This window comes from Oncorhynchus mykiss, chromosome 30 (genome assembly GCF_057628025.1).
Source record: "Oncorhynchus mykiss isolate SJ-2025 chromosome 30, ASM5762802v1, whole genome shotgun sequence".
NCBI classification, from domain to species: domain Eukaryota; kingdom Metazoa; phylum Chordata; class Actinopteri; order Salmoniformes; family Salmonidae; genus Oncorhynchus; species Oncorhynchus mykiss.
In genome coordinates, this window is record NC_143051.1 from 19,355,703 (window position 1) to 19,382,240 (window position 26,538).

General features: G+C 40.9%; 1 protein-coding gene across 11 annotated transcripts in view; it reads left to right on the forward strand.

The window, feature by feature from the left end:
- Positions 1-5: 5 nt before the first annotated feature.
- LOC110488055 (DENN/MADD domain containing 3a) overlaps positions 6-26,538 on the forward strand; it is a 50,467-nt gene continuing 23,934 nt past the window's right edge. For 4 of the 11 annotated variants that reach the window (XR_016493537.1, XR_016493538.1, XM_021560033.3 and 1 more), the window contains exons 1-8: positions 142-645; positions 20,958-21,396; positions 21,760-22,054; positions 22,361-22,476; positions 24,745-24,878; positions 25,082-25,193; positions 25,403-25,522; positions 25,771-25,989. Coding sequence is in view for 8 of the 11 variants with exons in the window: in XM_021560033.3 (XP_021415708.3) it covers positions 21,316-21,396; positions 21,760-22,054; positions 22,361-22,476; positions 24,745-24,878; positions 25,082-25,193; positions 25,403-25,522; positions 25,771-25,989 (1,077 nt within the window). In the remaining 3 variants the exon portion in view is untranslated. Of the gene's footprint in view, positions 646-20,957; positions 21,397-21,759; positions 22,055-22,360; positions 22,477-24,744; positions 24,879-25,081; positions 25,194-25,402; positions 25,523-25,729; positions 25,990-26,538 lie in introns of those variants that run through there. The other 7 variants (XM_090227696.1, XM_090227698.1, XM_090227699.1 and 4 more) reach the window with 5 other exon arrangements.

A 26,538-nucleotide genomic window follows, 5' to 3' on the forward strand; every position in this document is an offset into this window, starting at 1 on the left:
GCCAATAGGATCTTACTAGCTCGTGGTTGGGTCTGCCCTATGATTACTTTTCTCCCATTGGAAACTACAGGCTCCGGTCTATCTTGGCTTAGTTATACAAATCTTTGCTGGAACGAAGAAAAATGAGCAAATCTCCAATGTAAAGCCCAAAAGGTAGGATACCTTTATGTCAGATAGTGAAATGCGCGCTCAAATAAAATGGTAACTCACCTGGCCAAATTATTATATGGCCTGCAAAAAAAAACAAGTACATATTTTTTACGCACTGAAACAAATCAGCGTGGACCTGATTGAGCGCTGCTCAACTATTTATTGTTTCTGCAGTGAGGATTCACTATTTTTAGATCATTATGTTCTAACTTATCTGCAGAAAAACGTTTTGATCTCAAAAAAGCAGTAGTAGCAGTATGCACATCAGGGAGTCAAATACACGGCTCTTTCGCCAATGCGATTCGCTTCGAGACATTCACCACAAAAGAGCCACTCAAGAATAGCCGTTCGTTCGCGAACGACTAGTCACTGGTGGAATTGTCGGCGAGCTGTGTAGAGAGCTACGTGTGCAGGTTATCCCCAATTAAGCAGGATTTGACGCCTTCGTTATTTCTCCAACAAAGACACCGATGAAAAATAACCGATTGAATAGAGGTTGGTGATGTCTTGTGTTTTCTACACGTGTCATAAAAGCGTTAGCTTGTTAGCTATATGTTCGCTGATTAAACTCAACTCCTGCTTCCTTCACTATGGAGTTGATTTTATTCAGCTAGCTAACTATATGTTATGTTATATTTGATATATAAACCCTATTGCAGGGATGGGCAACTAGTGGTTGCCCCTTTCTCTCTCTTGTTTTTTAGGAACTCAATTGGGCTCTCAACTTACTGTTGCGAGTTAGAATAACGTCATTATAATACAGAATGTGGCATTTCGAAATTTGGTTGTGCATTAGCAGTTTTTCTGTCAGTCACTGATAGTCCAGCCTAGTCTCAGAATAGACGTAACATAGTAAAAGTAAATCTGGAATAACCAAATTAGTATGATGTGTTATTTTTGGGATGGTTACATAAGAGGGGTTACTTAAAGCAAAAACGAGAGGGTGGTAAGTCGGAGTGGACGAGTGGGCGTATAACTCGAATCTCTAACAACCCAAAGGTTATGTTTGAATCTCATCACGGACATTTTTTTTTTTTTTTAGCTCATTACTAACTTTTCAACTACTTGCTACTTTGCAACTACTAAATTACATGTTAGCTAATCTTTCCCCTAACCCTGCTGAGCTATTAGTGCTTTTTGCTGTAACACAGGATAAAACTACCTAAAAGTTCCATGATGGTAGTGACTAGAGGTCGACCGATTATGATTTTTCAACACCGATACCGATTTATTGGAGGACCAACAAGAGCCGATACCGATTAATCGGCCGATTTGTATTTATTTATTTGTAATAATGACAATTACAACAATACTGAATGAACACTTATTTTAACTTAATATAATACATCAATAAAATCAATTTAGCCTCAAATAAATTATGAAAAATTTTGAATTTGGTTTAAATAATAAAAAAACAAAGTGTTGTAGAAGAAAGTAAAAGTGCAATATGTGCTATGTAAGAAAGCTAACGTTTAAGTTTCTTGCTCAGAACATGAGAACATATGAAAGCTGGTGCTTCCTTTTTAACAGGAGTCTTCAATATTCCCAGGTAAGAAGTTTTAGGTTGTAGTTATTATAAGAATTATAGGACTATTTCTCTCTCTACCATTTGTATTTCATTAACCTTTGACTATTGGATGTTCTTATAGGCACTTTAGTATTGCCCGTGTAACAGTATAGCTTCCGTCCCTCTCCTCGCTCCTATCTGGGCTCGAACCAGGAACACAACGACAACAGCCACCCTCGAAGCAGCGTTACCCATGCAGAGCAAGGGGAATAACTGCTCCAAGTCTCAGAGCGAGTGACGTTTGAAATGCTATTAGCGCGCACCCCGCTAACTAGCTAGCCATTTCACATCGCTTACACAAGCCTAATCTCGGGAGTGAAGTCATAAACAGCTGTTGGCAAACGCACGAAAGTGCTGTTTGAATGAATGCTTACGAGCCTGCTGCTGCCTACCATAGCTCAGACTGCTCTATCAAATCATAGACTTAGTTATAACATGATAACACACAGAAATACGAGCCTTAGGTCATTAATATGGTCGAATCCAGAAACCATCATCTCGAAAACAAGACGTTTTCTTTCAGTGAAATACAGAACCGTTCTGTATTTTATCTAACGGGTAGCATCCATAAGTCTAAATATTCCTGTTACATTGCACAACCTTCAATGTTATGTCATAATTACGTAAAATTCTGGCAAATTAGGCGGCCCAAACTGTTGCATATACACTGACTCTGCGTGCAATGAACGCAAGAGAAGTGACACAATTTCACCTGGTTAATATTGCCTGCTAACCTGGATTTCTTTTAGCTAAATATGCAGGTTTAAAAATATATACTTCTGTGTATTGATTTTAAGAAAGGCGTTGATGTTTATGGTTAGGTACACATTGGAGCAACGATACGCACCGCATTGATTATATGCAACGCAGGACACGCTAGATAACTACACATGGTTGATGATATTACTAGTTTAACTAGTGATTATGATTGATTGTTTTTCATAAGATAAGTTTAATGCTAGCTAGCAAGTTACCTTGGCTTACTACATTCGCGTAACAGGCAGTCTCCTCGTGGAGTGCAATGTAATCAGATGGTTAGAGCGTTGGACTAGTTAACTATAAGGTCGCAAGATTGAATCCCCCGAGCTGACACGGTGAAAATCTGTCGTTCTGCCCCTGAACGAGGCAGTTAACCCACCATTCCTAGGCCGTCATTGAAAATAAGAATGTGTTCTTAATTGACTTGCCTAGTTAAATAAAGATGAAATAAAGGTGTAAAAAAAAAATCTGCCAAATCGGTGTCCAAAAATAACGATTTCCGATTGTTATGAAAACTTGAAATCAGCCCTAATTAATCGGCCATTCCGATTTAATTGGTCAACCTCTAGTAGTGACTGCCCATTGCTGCTTAAAACCTCTTGGAACTACCCATCCCGGGTCCGGGAGAATTGTCATCAACTACAATAATTAGCATCGCGCAACGGTCAAAAAAATATTACTAGAAAATATTAATATTCATGAAATCACAAGTGAAATATAGTGAAAACAGTTTAGCCTTTTGTTAATCACCCTGTCATCTCAGATTTTGAAATTAGGCTTTACTGCCAAAGCAAGACAAGCGTTTGTGTAAGTTTATCGATAGCCTAGCATAGCATTATGTCCAGCTAGCAGCAGGAAGCTTGGTCATGAAAATCAGAAAAGCAATCAAATTAATCAAATACCTTTGATCTTCGGATGTTTTCACTCACGAGACTCCCAGTTAGACAGCAAATGTTATGTTATTATTTTTATACTCAAAATACCTCAGTTTGTTGGGCACGTTATGTTGAGAAATCCACCGGAAATAGCGGTCACGACAACGGCAAAAAAAAAAAAGAATTATATCCATAATATCGACAGAAACATGGCAAACGTTTTTTATAATCAATCCTCAAGGTGTTTTTCAAATATCTATTCGATAATATATCAACCTGGACAATTGGCTTTTCAGTAGGAGCTAGAGGAAAAATGACTACCTCTGTCTTTTACGCAAGAATCACTCTTGAGAGCCCTCAGCTGTCCACTTACGGAATGTAGTCGTTTACGCTCATTCTTCAACATAAAGGTGTGAAACTACGTCTAAAGGCTCTAGACACCTTAGGGAATATGTAGAAAAAGGAATCTGGTTGATATACCTTTCAATGGCCAATAGGGATGCATAGGAACACAACGGTTTCAAAATAAGAGGCACTTCCTGATTTGATTTTCCTCAGGGTTTCGCCTGCAATAGCAGTTCTGTTATACTCACAGACAATATTTTGACAGTTTTGGAAACTTTAGAGTTTTTTCTATCCTAAGCTGTCAATTATATGCATATTCTAGCATCTGGTCCTGAGAAATAGGCCGTTTTGTAGTTCTTCAAAGTACATAAGGCATACTTTTATGACTACTGATTTGCAACTATCAATCACTTAGATCATGTATTGTCAGGTAGAAATACCTTCTGAAGCAACAGCTGCCCTCTATATGCCCTCACGATCGCGCTTTCTTCTCTCCATGTCTGCCCCACACTAACCTAACGTAGCAGGGGTAAAAGAAACACAGACCGGAGAAGTACACCATATATACAAAGGTATGTGGACACCCCTTCAAATTAGTGGATTCGGCTATTTCAGCCACACCCATTGCTGACAGGTGTATAAAATCAAGCACACAGCCATGCAAACATTGGCAGTAGAATGGCCTTACTAAAGAGCACAGTGACTTTCAACGTGGTACTGTCATAGGATGCCACCTTTCCAACAAGTCAGTTCATCAAATTTCTGCCCTGCTAGAGCTGGCCTGGTCAACTGTATTTGTGTGCTGTTATTGTGAAGTGGAAACATCTAGGAGCAACAACGGCTCAGCCACAAAATGTTAGGCCACAGAAGTTCACAGAACGGGACCACTGAGTGCTGAAGCTCGTAAAAATCGTCTGTCCTCGGTTGCAATACTCAGAATTTCAAACTGCTTCTGGAAGCAAGGGAAGTGCAAGAACTGTTAGTCAGGAGCTTCATGAAATGGGTTTCCATGGCCGCACACAAGCCTAAGATCACCGTGCGCAATGCCAAGCATCGGCTGGAGTGATGTAAAGCTCGCCACCATTAGACTCTGGAGCAGTGGAAACGTGATGAATCACATCTGGCAGTTCGATGGGTAAATCTGGGTTTGTTGGATGGCAGGAGAACACTACCTGCCCCAATGCATAGTGCAACTGTAAAGTTTGATGGAGGAGGAATACTGGTCTGGGGCTGTATTTCATCGTTCCGGCTAGGCCCCTTAGTTCCAGTGAAGGAAAGTCTTAACGCTACTGCATACAATGATATTCTGTGCTTCCAACTTTGGCAACAATTTGGGAAAGGCCATTTCCTGTTTCAGCAAATTCCCCCATGCACAAAGCAATGTCCATACAGAACTGGTTTGTTGAAATTGGTGTGGAAGAACTTGACTGGCCTGCACAGAGCCCTGACCTCAAACCTTAAGAACACCTTTGGGATGAATTGGACTGCTAATCACCCAACGTCAGTGCCCGACCTCACTAGTGATCTTGTGGCTGAATGGAAGCAAGTCCCTGCAGCAATGTTACAACATCTAGTGGAAAGGGTGGAGGCTGTTTTAGCAGCAAAGGGGGGACCAACTCCATGTTAATGCCCATGATTTTGGAATGAGATTTTTGACGAGTAGGTGTCTGCATACTTTTGGTCATGTAGTGTAGATGCACAATGGATTATGTTCTTTGTAGGCAATTACCATGTGTTATGCTCTGAACGGTCAAATATTGGCCTGTTGGAAACTATAACTCCCTACTACATCTCACAGTTCAGACATAATTTACAAACAAACCATGTGTGTTTAGTGAGTCTGCCAGATCAGTAGGGATGACCAGGGATATTCTCTTGATAAGTGTGTGAATTGGACCATGTTCCTGTCCTGCTAAGCATTCAAAATGTAATGAGTACTTTTGGGTGTTGTGGAAAATGTATGGAGTAAGAAGTACTTTATTTTCTTTAGGAGTGTAGTGGAGTAAATGTTGTCAAATATAAATAGTAAAGAAAAGTATAGATACCCCCAAAAAACTATTTAAGTAGTTCTTTAAAGTATTTTTTTACTTTACAACATTTGAGTATTGTCAAAGCTGAATGCAGCGTATGCTGTCGTATATAATGTAATCGCTTTTTCCCTTGTTGTGTTCTTAAGTTTAAAATGACACGTCTTCAATGAGATGTCTACATGCGCTTATAGATTAGGACAATGATCTGTCTATCTGTCAGGAGACTATAAATATCCCCTTATCAGCAAGCTCTGAGGCACACCCCTACGACATACCTGAAAACTAGAATGACCAGTGTCACACTGACTGTCACACTACCAAGGAGGAGGACTCAGAAAGAGCCGAGTTAATTAAAATACGCTTTACTCAAGCCACCGAGGGGCCTGATTGTACCGGGCTCTATGTTTGGCACCCCTGGACTATACTGTATGTACTGTATATTAGGGCTCCATAGCCAAGTTTATATTTGGAAAATCACATTTTAAGACCCATCTTTTGATGTCATGCATGTAGTACAGTGCCAGGGTTTCCATAAGGCAGTAATAGTCGGATTTTGGCCAATACAAAAATAGGAAAGCCGGTAAATAAAATTAGCATTTGGTATTACTGCTTTTTAGCCTATTCAATTGTGGAAATACCAGTCGATGTAAATACATTTGACGGGTCATGCTTATAGGTCAATTTGCATAATTTAGTGGAATTAAATTGGTGTGTGTTTAGGCTACAGTATATTCATTATGTATCTTATTTATCACAACCATACAGTCTGAGTGGAATATCTGTCAGACAGGCGAGAGCTGCTGCAGCTTCTCAAATGGCAACGGAAGGCAGGCTTCATGAGCGTGTCGCACACCACTTTGTAATGATCTGGAGGCAGTAGGCTATGCCTTTTGAAAACATATACTTTCTTTTTTTTAAACCTGAATGTATTAATACATATCATGAGGCATGTTGTACCTTGCTTTAAAGTAGCCAATTAGATCTCCTCTCTTTCTACATTTCGAAGGGATATTTTCATCTGTCACATGAAACTGCTCACATCTGCAGTGCTCTTTTGACAATTGTGTTTTCCTGCTAATTGCATTATGGAACAAACATTTGCACATATACTACTGCCTTGCTGCGCTTATAATGTGAAGAAATGATAGTTTATCAACATTTTAAGCTAACGGTTCTGATCTGTTGCATCAGACCAATTGCTTTATAAAATAATTGTATGTTTGTAGCCTAGGCCAACTGTTAGTATGAATTTGGACTCTATCTTCCCACCACAGTCTGTTTTGGAATAGGCTATTTCTCAACAAGCTGACCAATGCTATATGTAAACTTTTCTACTATGGGTGATAGTAGATTGACATAGACTAGTGATTTTGCTGTTTGTCACTCGTCTTGCTGGCTGAGGAAAAGTTCATGAGGACAGTTATTCTAACATCTTCAAAGTGCACATCAGATTTCAGTAAGAAGGACAGCACATCATTGCATTCTCAACTTGCATGTTCTGTTAATATTAATTACCGTAATTGAAATGTGATTCCTGATCAGGTTACGCATCCAATGCATATGGGTACGGGAGATTTCTCAAATGTCCAGTCAATTTAAATATTGCAAATGTCCGGTGCCACTCACATTTTCCTAACGGAAACCCTGTAGCCTATGTCTTACTTGTCAACATTTGGACAGATCACTATTCTGAAACTGCACCTTCAACCCTTTCTAACAGGCAGAACTGCCAAGTTTTGTCAAGTTACATTTTTTCCTAAAGTGTGAATTCTGAGAGAGGTTAACATTACTGCTAGTGTTTTCCATTACACAAGGTTAGGCTACACATTGTACACCAGATGATGTAATATAACCAAAGCATTTCTGTTTTTAAGATGACAACTTTTTTTTTAATGAACACAGCCTTATTTCTATTAGAGCATATTGGATGACTGTCATTCAAATTCCATTCACCCAGTTCAATGTAACATCGATAGGTTAAGCTACTACATGATACTCTAATTTTCCCTATACCCATCATGAGGTTGTTACAACCTAGTCTACGAATTAAAGTTTACAACGTAGGTCGAGAGAGAAATTAGAGTAATCAAGGTGACAGACAGTGACATTCAATACCGCCTTGCACACTCTTGCCTGCATCTATCTAATCTAGGGTGTAATCATTAGCCCAGCAGTTGCAAACTAAAGTTTCTATTGGACAAATTCAGGTATGTTTACCCCCGTTCCGGTTGTGTCCGTTTTAAGGAACGTTTTTCAACCGACTCGGCGGAATGAAGACACCCTTGATCACCCACACACACATACAGTTCACTTTTATGGCAGCCACATACAAACAGCATGATCATTTGCTCATTGTATTATTCCTTCTCGCATCTACGCAATCTCCTCTCACCTTATCCCTTCACTTGTGCACCTAAGTGCATAGCACCTCAGCTGTCTGTGACCAGGAAAAAAAAACTTTCAAGCCAAACCTTCATATCATAGCTGGTAACTACTACACACAGCCTTACACTGTTGTCACCATATTAGCTAACGTTATAGTCAACATAGCTACTAGATCTAATGCGTTCGTAAACCCGCTACAATCATGTATTACAATCAAAAAGCAGTTTAGCAGTTAATGTGGCGGGCCCCGGTGGCAATAATTTAATAAAAACCAAAAGCTTACCTTGACTTGGAATAGTTCCAGTGTTGGATAGCCAGAGCCAGCTAGCTAATATAGCATCCCTCTCTGTTTGAATAGGCTAAACTAGCTAGCTGCAACAAATAAAACTATATATCTCCCTTCTTAATTTTTGAAGGAATTAGTTTGTCAGTTTTGAACAAATTATCTTTCTCTCTCGTTGAGTCAACTACTCACCACATTTTATGCAGCGCTAGCTAGCTGTAGTTTATGCTTTCGGTACTAGATTCATTCTCAGATCCTTTGATTGGGTGGACAATGAGGGAGATGTTAGAGGTCGACCAGGACCAGAAAAAGCCGATACCGATTAATCGGCCGTTTTGTAATTTTTTATTTAATTTATTTAAAGTAATGACAATTACAACAATACTGAATGAACACTTTTTTTATTTTAACTTCACTAGGGTAGGGGGCAGCATTCAGAATTTTGGATGTGAAGCGTGCCCAAATTAAACTGCCTGCTACTCAGGCCCAGAAGATAGGCTATGCATATAATTCGTAGACTTGGATAGAAAACACTCTAAAGTTGTCAAAACTTAACATAATGTCTGTGAGTATAACAGAACTCATATGGCAGGTGAAAACCCGAGACAAATCCAACCGGGAAGTACTATTATTTTGAGAGGCTGTTTTTTCATTGAAAGACTTAAGACCCAGTTACGGTCTCTATGGCTTCCTCTACATGTGGCCAGTCTTTAGGTATTGTTTCAGGCTTTTACTCCTAAAAAATGAGGGAGATACAGCACTTTCAATCAGTGGCCAGTGAAAATGTACATTCATCAGCCATGCCCCTGATCGGGAACGCGCCTTTCTTGTTTCTCCTTTCCTATTGACAAAGCTTTTGTCCGGTTGAAATATTATTGATTATTTATGACAAAAACAACTGGATGATTGATTTTAAACATCGTTTGGCATGTTTTACTTTTTAAAACTTTTCGTCTGGACTTAGTGCACGCGCCTTAAAACCTCTCTGGGATATGTGGGACGGTAGCGTCCCACCTCGCCAACAGCCAGTGAAATGGAGATGAAGATCATTAAAGGTTAGTGATTAATTTGATCTCTATTTCTGCTTTTTGTGACTCCTCTCTTTGGCTGGAAAAATGGCTGTATGGTTTTCTGTGACTAGGTGTGACTAACTAACATAATCGCATGATGTGCTTTCGCAGTAAAGCCTTACAATACGTTTATCTTTAAAATGGTGGATAATACTTGCATGTTTGAGGAATTTTAATTATGGGATTTCTGTTTTGAATTTGGCGCCGTGCAATTTCACTGGCTCTTGTCGAGGTGGGACGCTACCGTCCCACTTGTACCAGAGAGGTTAATATAATACATAAATAAAATCAATGTAGCCTCAAGTAAATAATGAAACATGTTCAATTTGGTTTAAATAATGCAAAAACAAAGTGTTGGAGAAGAAAGTAAAATTGCAATATGTGCCATGTAAAAAAGGCTAACGTTTAAGTTCCTTGCTCAGAACATGAGAACATATGAAAGCTGGTGGTTCCTTTTAACATGAGTCTTCAATATTCCCAGGTAAGAAGTTTGTTTGTAGTTATTATAGGACAATTTCTCTCTATACCATTTGTATTTCATATACCTTTTGACTATTGGATGTTCTTATAGGCACTTTAGTATTGCCAGTGTAACAGTATAGCTTCCGTCCCTCTCCTCGCCCCTGCCTGGGCTCGAACCAGGAACACATCGACAACAGCCACCCTCGAAGCAGCGTTACCCATCGCTCCACAAAAGCCGTGGCCCTTGCAGGGCAAGGGGAACAACTACTTCAAGGTCTCAGAGCGAGTTACGTCACCGATTGAAACGCTATTAGCGCGCTCCTCGCTAACTAGCTATTCATTTCACATCGGTTGCACCAGCCTAATCTCGGGAGTTGATAGGCTTGAAGTCATAAACAGCTCAATGCTTGAAGCACAGCGAAGAGTTGCTGGCAAATGCACGAAAGTGCTGTTTGAATGAATGCTTACGAGCCTGCTGCTGCCTACCACTGCTCTATCAAATCATAGACTTAATTATAACATAATAGCACACAGAAATACGAGCCTTAGGTCATTAATATGGTAAAATCCGGAAACTATAATTTTGAAAACTAAACGTTTATTCTTTCAGTGAAATACAGAACTGTTCTGTATTTGATCTAACAGGTGGCATCCATACATCTAAATATTCCTGTTACATTGCACAACCTTCAATGTTATGTCATAATTACGTAAAATTCTGGCAAATTAGTTCGCAACGAGCCCAAACGGTTGCATATACCCTGACTTTGCGTGCAATGAACGCAAGAGAAGTGACACAATTTCCCTAGTTCAATATTGCCTGCTAACCTAGATCGCTTTTAACTAAATATGCGGGTTTACATTTTTTTACTTCTGTTTGGTGATTTTAAGAAAGGCATTGATGTTTATGGTTACGTACATTCGTGTAACGATTGTGCTTTTTTCGCAAATGCGCTTTTGTTAAATAACCTGTTTGGCGAAGTTGGTTGTCTTTGTTAGGAAGAAATGCTCTTCACACAGTTCGCAACAAGCCAGGTGGCCCAAACTGCTGCATATAGCCTGACTCTGCACAGAACGCAAGAGAAGTGACACAATTTCCCTAGTTAAAAGAAATTCATGTTAGCAGGCACTCTTAACTAAATATGCAGGTTTAAGAATATCTACTTGTTTATTGATTTTAAGAAAGGCGTTGATATTTATGGTTAGGTACACATTGGTGCAACAACAGTGCTTTCTTTTCGCAAATACCTTGTTAAATAACCGTTTGGCGAAGGCACCGCATCGACTATATGCAACGCAGGACAGCTAGATAAACTAGTAATATCATCAACCATGTGTAGTTAACTAGTGATTATGTTAAGATTGATTGTTTTTTATAAGATACGTTTAATGCTAGCTAGCACCTTACCTTGGCTCCTTGCTGCACTCGAAGAACAGGTAGTCAGCCTGCCACGCAGTTTCCTCGTGGAGTGCAATGTAATCGGCCATGATCGGTGTCCAAAACTAGAAAACGGCCCTAATTAATCGTCCATTCCGATTAATCGGTCGACCTCATATATATATATATATATATATATATATATATTGGCAAGTCGGTTAGGACATCTACTTTGTGCATGACAAGTCATTTTTCCAACAATTGTTTAGACAGATTATTTAACTTACAGTGAATTATATCACAATTCCAATGGGTCAGAAGTTTACACACACTAAGTTGGATGTGCCTTTTAAACCGCTTGGAAAATTCCAGAAAATAATGTCATGGCTTCTGATAGGCTAATTGACATCATTTGAGCCAATTGGAGGTGTACCTGTGGATATATTTCAAGGCCTACTTTCAAACTCTGTGCCTATTTGCTTGACATCATGAGAAAATCAAAATAAATCAGCCAAGACCTCAAACAAAATTGTAGACCTCCACAAGTCTGGTTAATCCTTGGGAGTAATTTCCAAACGCCTGAAGGTACCACATTCATCTGTACAAACAATAGTACGCAAGTATAAACACCATGGGACCACGCAGGTGTCACACCGCTCAGCAAGGAGACGCGTTCTGTCTCCTAGTGATGAACGTACTTTGGTGCGTAAAGTGCAAATCAATCCCAGAACAACAGCAAAAGACCTTGTGAAGATGCTGGAAGAAACGGGTACAAACGTATCTGTATCCACAGTTAAATGAGTCCTATATCGACATAACCTGAAAGGCCGCTCAGAAAGGAAGAAGCCACTGATCCAAAACCTTCATTAAAAAAAGCCAGACTACGGTTTGCAACTGCACATGGGGACAAAGATAATACTTTTTGGAGAAAAGTCCTCTGGTCTGATGAAACAAAAATAGAACTGTGTGGCCATAATTACCATTATTATGTTTGGAGGAAAAAGGGGGAGGCTTGCAAGCTGAAGAACACCATCCCAACCGTGAAGCACGGGGGTGGCAGCATCATGTTGTGGGGGTGCTTTGCTGCAGGAGGGACTGGTGCACTTCACAAAATAGATGGCATCATGAGGTAGAAAAATTATGTGGATATATTAAATCAACATCTCAAGACATCAGTCAGGAAGTTAAAGCTTGGTTGCAAATGGGTCTTCCAAATGGACAGTGACCCCAAGCATACTTCCAAAGTTGTGGCAAAATGGCTTAAGGACAACAAAGGCATGGTATTGGAGTGACCATCACAAAGCCCTGACCTTAATCCTATAGAAAATGTGTGGGCAGAACTGAAAAAGCGTGTGCGAGCAAGGAGGCCTACAAACCTGACTCTGTCTGGAGGAATGGGCCAAAATTCACCCAACTTATTGTGTGAAGCTTGTGGAAGGTTTCCCGAAATGTTTGACACAATTTAAAGGCAATGCTACCAAATACTAATTGAGTGCATGTAAACTTCTGACCCACTGGGAATGTTTTGAAAGAAATAAAAGCTGAAATAAATCCTTTCTCTTCTATTATTCTGACATTTCACGTTCTTAAAATAGTGGTGATCCTAACTGACCTAAGACAGATCATTTTTACTAGGACTAAATATCAGGAATTGTGAAAAACTCAGTTTAAATGTGTTTGACTAAGGTGTATGTAAACTTCCCGACTTCAACTGTGTGTGTGAGGGAGAGAATATAAACGCAACATGTAAAGTGTAGGTCCTATGTTTCATGAGCTGAAATCTTTTTTTCTGTCAAATTTTGTGCACAAATTTAGTTACATCCCGTTTAGTAAGCATTTCTCCTTTGCCAATATAATCCATCCACCTGGCAGGTGTGGCATATCAAGAAGCTGATTAAATAGCATTTAAAGTTAAATTCGTAAAAAATTTTGAAGGATTTAATAATTTGCAATTGTCTACTTAAGGTAAAAGGTTTATGTCTGTCTCCATATGATATGTTAAATATATCCAATGCAAAAAACATCTGCATTTTAAGTGGTATTAATATTAATTTGCATATTTCCGTTAATTCCCATGGAAAGTTTCCACCTCTGAATATTCCTCAATATGTACAACCCTAGGTCCGACTCAGTTGGGTTTAGATTGGGTTATTTGTAGTCAAATAGCTGTTATACAGCCTGGAGGTTTGTTGGGTCATTGTCCTGTTAAAAAACAAATGATAGTCCCACTAAGTGCAAACCAGATGGGATGGTGTATCGCTGCAGAATGCTGTGGTAGCCATGCTGGTTAAGTGTGCCGTGAATTCTAAATAAATCAGTGTCACTAGCAAAGCACCATCCCACCTCGTCCATGCTTCACAGTGGGAACCACACATGCAGAGATCATCCGTTCACCTGGTCTGCGTCTCATAAAGACATGGCGGGTTGGAACCAAAATGTACAAATTTGGACTCATCAGACCAAAGGACGGATTTCCACCAGTCTAATGTCCATTGCTCGTGTTTCTTGGCCCAAGCAAGTCTCTTCATATTGGTGTTCTATAGCAGTGGTTTATTTGCAGCAATTCACACAGTCTCCTCTGAACAGTTGATGTTGAGATGTGTCTGTTACTTGAACTCTGAAGCATTTATTTGGGCTGCGTTCTGATGCTGGTAACTTTAATGAAATTATCCTCTGCAGCAGAGGTAGCTCTGGGTCTTCCTTTCCTGTGATGGACCTCATGAGAGCCACATTTCATCATAGCGCTTGCTGGATTTTGGGATTGAAATGCTTTACAGGTGACTACTTCATGAAGCTGGTTGAGAGAATGCCAAGAGTGTGCAACATCAAAGCAAAGGGTGGCTAATTTGAATAATCTAAAATGTATTTGATTTAACCCTTTTTTTGGTTACTACATGATTCCATGTGTTATTTCATAGTTTTGATGTCTTCACTATTATTCTACAATGTAGAAAATAGTCAAAATAAAGAAACGCTTGAATGAGTAGGTGTCCAAACTTTTGACTTGTTGTGTGTGTGGAGAGAGGTGCGTGAGCGCTCTTGGTGGTTCCAAATTGATTCCATTTAAGAATGATGGTGGCCACTCCTATCTACCCACACACTGTGCATTTGGAAACTATTCAGACCCATTGTATTTTTCCAAATTTTATAGATTGAATAGATTCAAGGCGTAATGTACAGACAATGGTATGGAAGGATGTGAATACATTGGAGGTAAACCTAGGCATTGAGTGGTGATGAGAGAGATTGTCTCTAAAAACATTTAAACCAGCTGATGTCACTGCGTGTGTGGGAGGTGGAACTCAAGGGTTGGCTAAGGCATATTGAGCAGGGCTAGAGGCTCTACAGTGAATTAAGACAATCACTAAGAGCGTAGCCTCGTGATCATGGGGCATCAAGGCCTGATTGGTGAAGTGCTGCAGAGATGGTTGCCCTTCTGAAAGGTTCTCCCATCTCCACAGAGGAACTCCGACGCTCTGTCAGTGACCATCGGGATCTTGGTCTCCTCCATAACCAAGGTTCTTCTCCCCCGGTTTCTCAGTTTGACCAGACGAGCCAGCTCTAGGAAGATCTTGGTGGTTCCAAATTTCTTTCATTTCAGAATAATGGAGGCCACTGTTCTTGGGGACCATCAATTCTGCAGACATTTTTGGTACCCTTCCCCAGAATATCTAAACCTGTGTTTGTCACTATAGGGTATTTTGTTTAGATTATTACGTTACAGGCTTAAAATGTCCTCTGTGGAAAAGGGGATGGGTCTGAATACTTTCTGAATGCCCTGTATGTGCTGCAATTTAGCAATTATTACTTTGTTGTGGAAAATTTGATCCAAAAGATTAGGCAAAGACTAAAGTTGTAATATTTAATCAAGCAGCTGCAAGGGAGCTCTGTCTCTGGGTGAAGCTAGGGAAGAAACTAAGTGATTACATGTCCCTTTTTTATATAGTGGGAGGTGATAATACAATATGATTGTATTTTTTATACAAGCAACAGTTCCAGAACGCAATGGCCTTGCAGACAAATCAGGAGTCTATTAAATGCATTTCATCACAGTTCAACACAGTTGAGAGCATAAACCTTGAAGTTAAAACAGCTTACCCCAAATTCTCCCACCACAACTTGTTTATCAGTAATGGTTATGATAAATTAGGCTTTGTGCGCCGTTGGCCTACAGATAAATGCACACATTTCTTAGAATGCTGGCCTTGTTATTTTTCTTATTCAAACAGTCAAAACATGTCAAATGCTCATATTCCAACTCCCACTGAGACACCCGCAGGGAGTGGGGTCACGGCCAGGATCGCCATTGTACAGTGCCCTTCGAGCGATTAGCGTGAAGTGCTATTTTTATTTGGTTTTCGTGTAATGAAAAAAATTACTTAATTTGTATTTTATTTTTATGGATAATGTGTATGGGGCATGTGTGTGTATGTGTATGTATGTATATATATATATATATATATATATATATATATATATATATATATATATATATACACACACACACACACACACACACACACACACACACACACACACACACACACACACACATACAGTGCCTTGCGAAAGTATTCGGCCCCCTTGAACTTTGCGACCTTTTGCCACATTTCAGGCTTCAAACATAAAGATATAAAACTGTATTTTTTTGTGAAGAATCAACAACAAGTGGGACACAATCATGATGTGGAACGACATTTATTGGATATTTCAAACTTTTTTAACAAATCAAAAACTGAAAAATTGGGCGTGCAAAATTATTCAGCCCCTTTACTTTCAGTGCAGCAAACTCTCCAGAAGTTCAGTGAGGATCTCTGAATGATCCAATGTTGACCTAAATGACTAATGATGATAAATACAATCCACCTGTGTGTAATCAAGTCTCCGTATAAATGCACCTGCACTGTGATAGTCTCAGAGGTCCGTTAAAAGCGCAGAGAGCATCATGAAGAACAAGGAACACACCAGGCAGGTCCGAGATATTGTTGTGAAGAAGTTTAAAGCCGGATTTGGATACAAAAAGATTTCCCAAGCTTTAAACATCCCAAGGAGCACTGTGCAAGCGATAATATTGAAATGGAAGGAGTATCAGACCACTGCAAATCTACCAAGACCTGGCCGTCCCTCTAAACTTTCAGCTCATACAAGGAGAAGACTGATCAGAGATGCAGCCAAGAGGCCCATGATCACTCTGGAAGAACTGCAGAGATCTACAGCTGAGGTGGGAGACTCTGTCCATAGGACAACAATCAGTCGTATATTGCACAAATCTGGCCTTTATGGAAGAGTGGCAAGAAGAAAGCCATTTCTTAAATATATCCATAAAAAGTGTCGTTTAAAGTTTGCCACAAGCCACCTGGGAGACACACCAAACATGTGGAAGAAGGTGCTCTGGTCAGATGAAACCAAAATTGAACTTTTTGGCAACAATGCAAAACGTTATGTTTGGCGTAAAAGCAACACAGCTGAACACACCATCCCCACTGTCAAACATGGTGGTGGCAGCATCATGGTTTGGGCCTGCTTTTCTTCAGCAGGGACAGGGAAGATGGTTAAAATTGATGGGAAGATGGATGGAGCCAAATACAGGACCATTCTGGAAGACAACCTGATGGAGTCTGCAAAAGACCTGAGACTGGGACGGAGATTTGTCTTCCAACAAGACAATGATCCAAAACATAAAGCAAAATCTACAATGGAATGGTTCAAAAATAAACATATCCAGGTGTTAGAATGGCCAAGTCAAAGTTCAGACCTGAATCCAATCGAGAATCTGTGGAAAGAACTGAAAACTGCTGTTCACAAATGCTCTCCATCCAACCTCACTGAGCTCGAGCTGTTTTGCAAGGAGGAATGGGAAAAAATGTCAGTCTCTCGATGTGCAAAACTGATAGAGACATACCCCAAGCGACTTACAGCTGTAATCGCAGCAAAAGGTGGCGCTACAAAGTATTAACTTAAGGGGGGCTGAATAATTTTGCACGCCCAATTTGTCAGTTTTTAATTTGTTAAAGTTTGAAATATCCAATAAATGTCGTTCCACTTCATGATTGTGTCCCACTTGTTGTTGATTCTTCACAAAAAAAATACAGTTTTATATCTTTGTTTGAAGCCTGAAATGTGGCAAAAGGTCGCAAAGTTCAAGGGGGCCGAATACTTTCTGCAGAGTCTGCAACACCACCAAGCAAGTGGCACTATGAAGACCAAGGAGCTCTCCAAACAGGTCAGGGACAAAGTTGTGGGGAAGTACAAATCAGTGTTAGGTTATAAAACATATCAGAAACTTTAAACATCCCACGGAGCGTCATTCATTATTTTTTTTTAAATGGAAAGAATAGGGCACCACAACAAACCTGCCAAGAGGGCCGCCCACCAAAACTCACAGACCAGACAAGGAGGGCATTAAAGAGACAACAAAGAGATCAAGGAGCTGCAAAGCCCACATTGGAGATTGGAGTATCTGTCCATAGGACCACTTTAAGCCGTACACTCCACAGAGCTGAGCTTTACGGAAGAGTGGTCAGAAAAAAATAAGAAAACAACATGGTTGGTGTTCGCCAAAAGGCATGCGGGAGACACCCCAAACCTAAGGAAGAATTACTACTCTGGATGGCTCTGACTTAGAATATGTGGACAACTACAAATACCTAGGTGTCTGGTTAGACTGTAAACTCTCCTTCCAGAGTAACATTAAGCATCTCCAATCCAAAATTAAATCTAGAATTGACTTCCTATTTCGCAACAAAGCATTCTTCACTCATGCTGCCAAACATACCCTAATAAAACTGACTATCCTACCGATCCTTGACTTCGGCGATGTCATTTACAAAATAGCCTCCAACACTCAGACTGCATTCAATTTGCTGAGTAATCAGTGCCATCCGTTTTGTCATCAAAGCCCCATTCCCACCCACCACTGCGACCTGTACGCTCTCGTTGGCTGGCCCTCGCTTCATATCCATCGCCAAACCCACTGGCTCCAGGTCATCTAGAAGTCGTTGCTAGGTAAAGCCCCGCCTTATCTCAGCTCACTGGTCACCATAGCAGCAACCACCCACAGCATGCGCTCCAGCAGGTATATTTCACTGCTCACCTCCAAAGCCAATTCCTCCTTTGGTCGCCTTTCCTTACAGTTCTCTGCTGCCAATGACTGGAATGAATTGCAAAAATCACTGAAGCTGGAGACTCATATCTCCCTCACTAGTTTTAAGCACCAGCTGTCAGAGCAGCTCACAGATCACTGCACCTGTACATAGCCAATCTATAAATAGCCCATCCATCTTCCTCATCACCATATTGGTTACTTATTTTGCTCCTTTGCACCCCAGTGTTTAATTTGCCATACTATAATAATTTCGCCACTATAGCCTATTTATTACCTCACCCCCCTTATCCTACCTCATTTGCACACACTGTATATAGACTTTCTCTTGTATTATTGACTGTTTGTTTATTCCATGTGTAACTCTGTTTGTGTCACACTGCTTTGCTTTATCTTGGCCAGGTCGCAGTTGTAAATGAGAACTTGTTCTCAACTGGCCTACCTGGTTAAATAAAGGTGAAATAAGTTGCTGTACACAAGCGGAACCCTGTGAATATCAATAGTCATGAATATGTCATTCTGAACAGTTGTTGTTCTTCCTAATTGAGCCAATTTAAACTAATGTTAGTCATCAGTCTGTGTTGGTAATCCGGATTAAAAAAATAAATATTGTGTAGTGGAGCTGCATACGTTTTGCTCTCCACTTTCTGTAGGATCAAGTTTTTAAGTCAGTGGAATTAGAGTATGATAGCTAAAGAGATGGAGAAAACACCTGTCTCCAGATTACATCTTCAAACTAAGTGCAACCGTAGTATGGCATTCCTGACAGGGAGACGGGTCCATCATGCATGACGACGTATACAGGTAATATTGTCTAGCGTTAGCTAGCTACATTTTCATATATTACACGCTCCAACTTGAAGGAGCTGGACCAGTTTTGTCTTGAAGAATGGGCATAATCCCAGAGGCTAGATGTGACAAGTTTATAGAGACATACCCCAAGAGACTTGCAGCTGTAATTGCTGCAAAAGGTGGATCTACAAAGTATTGACTTTGAGGGGGTGAATAGTTTTGCACGCTCAAGTTCTTTTGTTTGTTTTTTTGTCTTAATTCTTGTTTGTTTCACAATAAAACATATTTTGCATCTTCAAAGTGGTAGGCATGTTGTGTAAATCAAATGATACAAACCCCCAAAATATCTATTTTAATTCCAGGTTGTAAGGCAACAAAATTGGAAAAATGCAAAGGGGGTTGAATACTTTCGCAAGCCACTGTATATACATAGAGCTCGTTTTTTTCCTTTACCTTGTCAGCTCCGGTATTTCGAAACAGCAAACTTTCGGTTACTGGCCCAACACTCTAAACTCCAGGCTACATGCTGCTTGTAATGTGAAAAGCTCAACAGGTGAAATGGCTCATAATCGATGCTTTATGATTGACTGTGAGCTTTTTCACCGTTATAACACATGCCGTGAAAATTAGCACGTGCCAATGTTATTGGTCTGTTTCGCTAGCATTCCCGGAAGTCTCGTGATGTTGCACCTCTGTGTTTAGAAACTCTGTGGCAGAAGCATGAGAATTCTCAAGCTGAGCTTTTTCAGTCTTTGAAATCACAATCACAGCCAGTCATAAGCGTGAAAATGCTCACAGTTATAATCGATTGTGAGCTTTTTACATGACACCGCCCCTATTTGTAGTAGTAGTAGTAGCAGCAGCAGTGTGTAAGTAAGATTTACTGAGAACTGATCTAGCTATGCTTATGCATCAATACTGATACAAGCCTATGACATACACTGAGTGTAACACAAAGTAAGCATACTATATACAGGAAATATTTGTCAGTTCCAATACAATGATTACATGTGCAGAGATACTGGAGTGATGGTGGTAGATATGTGTAGGGGTAAGGGGACTAGGCAACAGGATAGTATCAAAAATGGTCCACCACCCAAAGGACATCCAGCCAACTCCAGCCAAGCATTGGAGTCAACATGGGCCAGTATTCCTGTGGAACGCTATTTTGTACACTGTGTGAATAACTGATGTAGGCTATATAAGTCTGACATCTTCAAGTGGACAGAAGAATGCAGACAGATTGTAATTCACCATCTGAGGCTTCAGAACGCCGTCCGCAGAGGAATGTGTAACGTCGGTTATTTGCACCCAAGGGGTGCACGTTTGAGTTTTTTGCCCTAACATTACACAGCTGATTTAAATCATCAAGCTTGAATCTGGTCTGTAGTGCTTAGGGAAAAAAACAAAATGTGGTCCTGAGGACAGAGTTTGGGAAACACTTTCTTGGGTTGTTTGAGGTTAAACTCTAAACAGTTCTGGTTTGCATCTACGGGAACTATCAGGTTTAGGCATTCAGATGAATCTTTTGTCAAGTTACGGTAACAACTGTTTCTTGATTTTCTCCCCTGGGCTTCAGATGCATTTTAAACATTTTTAGGATGTTTGTGGTTATCTGCCTGAGTGATCAGGCCCCAACATCTGGTGGGACGACAATGTGTTTGGGGGAGTGTAGCGACTACCAGGCCGGCAGGCAAGCATCTCAGTGGCTTATAGAATGACTAACCTAACTGACTCATGTCTGTCTGTCATTTCCTAGACCTGAAGTCATGGTCTGGATGATTCTACTGAGATGGGCCTTTCCTCTAGGTGGTTCTGGTCCAGATGTGTCCTGTGAAGGTGAAGAAAGAGGTGGAAGAAGCAGGACGCCTAGCATTCTGACTCTAGTCTGGATGTATGGACTCTAGACAGACACCATTGCTTCACGTCAGATGGTGTGACTCTGTCCACACTCGGTTGATCTTACGTTGTGTAGGAGGAGTGTTACGAAGGAGTGACGCCACCTGTTGGACTCCAAACAGAAGACAATGCTGTAACCAGACAGCTTGGTAGACACACACTCTGTGGTATCTGGCCGGCTCTGCTGTTGTCTAGACTCTGCTGTTGTCTAGGCTCTGATGGCAGATATTCCCTCTGGACTGCTGGAGGCTTGTGTAGTGGTTGGAGCAGCCAACGATAAACTCAGGGAAGTCCATCAGGTAGGTACTGCTGACTCAATCAATGGACTGATACATGGTGGGGGCATACACTGTTGTTTTTGCAACACATTGGTTATTGTGGGCTTAGGCTACCACCATATCATATCAATAAGAACACTGTGGAATAGTGGTTAAGAGCATTGGGCCAGTAACCGCAAGGTTGCTGGTTTGAATCCCTGAGCCGACTAGGTGAAAAATCTGCCGGTGTCCTTGAGCATGTCCCTTAACGAGAAATTCCTACTGTAAGTGGCTCTGGATAAGAGCTTCTGCTAAATGACTAAAGTAAATGTAAGAAACATACTTATACACATCATATGTATGTACAGCATGTTACATATTGAAAATGTTTCCACTTCCTGCCAGTCCCATCAACAGGGCAAAATCAAAGAGCTTCCCCTGTTGGGGGCAGAGGTACTACAGGTTCACGCCCCACCTTTTGTGACCAAGGAGAGTGTGAGTAGCGAGACCCATGGTCACACCCCAGCCTTCAGCAGGGTCCAGAGGAGGCGCTCCTTCATCAAGAAGAAGAAGGAGAGGGCTGGAATAGCTAACGGAGAGACAGCCAAGGGTAGCGATGGAGGAGGCGGCACCACCACAGAGGACATCAGTGTCCCCAAGGACCTGGACCTCATCGCCCTGCCTCAACTCTGCTTCCCAGGTGACACAGCGTGATGTCGAGAAGTCGCCGTTTTGATTCAAACTAGAATCATGATAGTGAAATAGCTAGACAAGGATGGATGAAAACTAGCTGTCTAGCTAAATCCCATATACCTTTAGTATTTAGATGTTGATTACTGTACGATATCCCTGTCTAGTAAATTAAATCCATCAAATTAGGACAATACACACACTATGAGTTGATTATCTATGTTCTGATTATCACACACAACTGTATATGAAGCAGTGATGTGATTCCTCTTGTCATGCTTATATGAGACCTTGTCGGTATTCTTCCATTGACCAGGTGGTCTTCAGATAGCCAGCGAGCAGAGAGAAGACTCGTACCATTACCTGGTGTTTACTGATGTCTTTGGGAACAGGACACATGCTGTAGTGGTGCAGTACTACAGGCCTATACAGGTGAGACGGCTCACCAGCTGAGCTTTATTCATGCCAACTGGAATGCTTTGGATTCTTGGAAAGAAAATTGTTTAAACAAAGGGGCTTACTGTTACATTCCCTGGGTATGTAGCCTATATTATCTAGGTTTAGATAATCAAAAGATGGATTGATTACAAACATAGACATCTGAAGCCTTTTATGGACAGGTTTTCCTGTTCACTTCTGAGTTAGAAGTCTAATTAAAATGCAGGTTGACATTTATTGGGATGCAGAGCTGAGAGATTTCCACTTTGCTAGCTGCAAAGTAAAAATTGGCAATATATCATGAACATTCATAACAACAGAAATGTGTTTAAGGTTAGGGCTCAACATAAGGTTAGTAGTGTGGTTAGGGTTAACCTGTCTAGGACTGGTTCCGCTGGCGGAACCCCTCGCCAACAGCCAATGAAATTGCAGGGTGCCAAATACAAATCAACAGAAATCTCATAAATCAAATTTCTCAAACATACAAGTATTAGGCACCATTTTAAAGATACAAATCTTGTTAATCCAGCCACAGTGTCTGATTTAAAAAATGCTTTATAGCGAAAGCTCCACAAACGATTATGTTAGGTCACCACCAAGTCACAGAAAAACCCAGCCATTTTTCCAGCCAAAGTGAGGAGTCACAAAAAGCACAAATGGAGATTAAATTAATCACTAACCTTTTGATGATCTTCACCAGATGACACTCATAGGACTTCATGTTACACAATACATGTATGTTTTGTTCGATAAAGTGCATATTTATATCCAAAAATCTCATTTTACATTGGCGTGTTGTGTTTAGTAGTTCCAAAACATGCAGTGATTTTGCAGAGAACCACATCAATTCACAGAAATACTCATTATAATGTTGATGAAAATTCAAGTGTTATGCATGGAACTTTAGATACACTTCTCCTTAATGCAACCGCTGTGTCAGATTTAAAAAAAACTTTACGAAAAAGCATACCATGCAATAATCTGAGTACGGAGCTCAGAGCCCAAACCAGCCAAAAGAAAAATCTGCCATGTTGCGCAGTCAACAGAAGTCAGAAATAGCATTATAAATATTCACTTACCTTCTATGATCTTCATCAGAATGCACTCCCAGGAATCCCAGTTCCACAACAAATGTTTGATTTGTTCGATAAAGTTAATAATTTATGAACAAATAGCTTCTTTTGTTAGGGCGTTTGGTAAACAAATCCAAACGCACGTTCAGGTCCAGCCGAACGTCGGACGAAAAGTTCAAAAAGTTATATTACTGGTCGTAGAAACTGATCAAACTTTGTATAGAATCAATCTTTGGGATGTTTTTATCATAAATGCTCAATGTGACAACCGGAGAATTCCATTGTCTGTAGAAAAGCAATGAAACGAGAGCTACCTCATGTGAATGCGCGTGACTGAGATCGAGGCTGCTGCCAGACCTCTGACTCATTCCCCTCTCTTTCGGCCCCCCTTCACAGTAGAAGCCTGAAACAACATTCTAAAGAGTGTTGACATCTAATGGAAGCATTAGGAAGTGCAAAATGACCCATTTCCCACTGTGTATTCGATAGGGGCTGAGTTCAAAAATTACAAACCTCATATTTCCTACTTCCTGTTTGGATTTTTTTTCTCAGGTGTTTGCCTGCCATATGAGTTCTGTTATACTCACATACATCATTCAAACAGTTTTAGAAACTTCAGAGTGTTTTCTATCCAATACTAATAATAATATGCATATATTAGCATCTGGGACTGAGTAGGAGGCAGTTTACTCTGGGCACGCTATTCATCCAAAAGTGAAAATGCTGCCCCCTATCCCAAAGAAGTTTTAAATTCCGATTTAATGACTTTGTGGCTGTGCCAGCTAGTGACTACCCTGCAGAGCTGCCTCCAGTACATGAGTCATCCCAATAAATGCCATCCTGCACTAAAAATGCAGGTATGTGTATTACCTGTCTGTCTATTGTTTAGAACACATGTTAAACTCATTCCACGGAGGGCCGAGTGTCTGCGGGTTTTCACTCTTCCCTTGTACCTGATTGATGAAATAAGGTCACTAATTAGTAAGGAACTCTCCTCACCTGGTTGTCTTGGTCTTAATTGAAATGAAAAGCCAAAGACCTGCAGACACTAGGCCTTCCATGGAATGAGTTTGACACCCCTGGTTTAGAAGGACACATGACATAGTAGACCTACAGTAATTTCACCATTCCAGAGATCCTCATCTGGTCATTGGTCACTGATTGGTTGTTTGCTTCCCATTTTTTTCAGGATGTTGGGCACCAAAATGGCCACCTGTCGTCCTCCAAGTCGTCCTCCAAGTCGTCCCGTCTCTACACGGCATACGGCATCTGTGTCATCTCTAAATATCCTTACTACAACGCTCTCCGGGACTGCCTGTCATGGTGAGAACAATTCACTGTTCTCCTACTCCTCTAGGTCTTTGTGTTCGTTCAAGTAAATACCGGAAGAGAATACCAAACAGTACATATCAAACTAAATCCAGCCAGACTTGGGCCATCATTATGTGTCAATGATCAGTTTACTCATCTTAGGCACCTATTGACCTTTTTATGTTAATGTTTTTACTGAACGGCGTCCCTCCCAGTCTCTTGACCCAGCTCAAGCCCAGCTGGATGGGGGACTTTGAGGAGAGGGTGAAGGAGTTTTCAGCCAAGCTGGCGCTGGTGCCCATTCCCCCACCTGGGCAACTTCATGTGGTGAGCCAACTGTTTTTCTCTCCATCTCGCTTTGATATACGTGCATTATTAAACTGTACTATATGCCATTTAGCGCCATGCTCTACCAACTGAGCCATACAGGACCACATCATGTTTCTCTCTTCTATTGTCATGTGTTATGTTGGTAATGTTCCAGCAGGATAATATCTGTTGTTGGTGGTCTATGTTGTTCCTCTGTCCTGTCCCAGGTCTTTAACCTCAGGCCTCTCCAGATTGGGCTTCCCTCCCGGGAGGATAAGGACCGTCCGGCTGTTGACCTGGACCTCCATCTGCCTTTCCTGTGCTTTAGACCCCGACAGCTCCTCCAAGTGAGGACAGACAGTACATAGCTGTCCCACACAGCCTGATTGTACTTCTACTAAACTGCCTAACCCACTACACAATCTGTTCTTTCAATGCAGTTAAAGAAAGTCTACTGTGGAAGACTGGAAATGGGATTATGTGCAAATATACAGAATGTTTCTGTAAACCTGTTTTGATTGGTAAAAGACGTGTATATCTCTATATCAATGTAGCCGTGTGCCTGCGGGCATGTGCTGGTGCCTCTGCTCTTCAGATCATTACCAGCCTGTTGATAGAGCAGAGGGTAGTACTGTTGTCCTGTGACTGGGCCCGGCTCACCCTGCTGGCAGAGAGCCTGATGCTCTTCATCCACCCCCTGGTGTGGCAGCACCCTTTCGTGCCCATCCTCTCACGCCAGATGCTGGACTTCCTCATGGCGCCCACCGCCTACCTCATGGGCTGTCATCTGCACCACTATGAAGAGGTGGCTGCGGTAAGGATGGATTTTCACTACATGGCCATGCTAGAATGGTGTAATCCGATAGTGATAGTTATAGAGATGGTTACTGTGAGTTATCACTATAATGATGGTTAAAGTGGTGGTGGTTAACTTCTTATGGGCAGGTGGGACAGTAGCGTCCCACCTGGCCAACATCCGGTGGAATTGCAGAACGCGAAATTCAAACTACAGTATTATAAATATTTAACTTTCATAAAATTACATCAAAATAAAGCTTTCATAAAATCACAAGTTTAATACATCAAAATAAAGCTTCACTTCTTGTTCGTCCAGCCGCTGTGTCAGATTTCAGAAATGCTTTAAGGCAAAAGCGATTATATGCGGACAGCGCCACACATACAAACGCATGAAAACCATATTTCAACCAGGCAGGTGCAACACGAAAAAAAGAAATGGCAATATAAAAAATGCCTTACCTTTTGATCTTCTTATTCTGTTGGCACTCCAAAGGGTCCCAGTTACATCACAAATGGTCCTTTTGTTCGAAAATGTCCTTCTTTATATCCATAATAACTCAGTTTA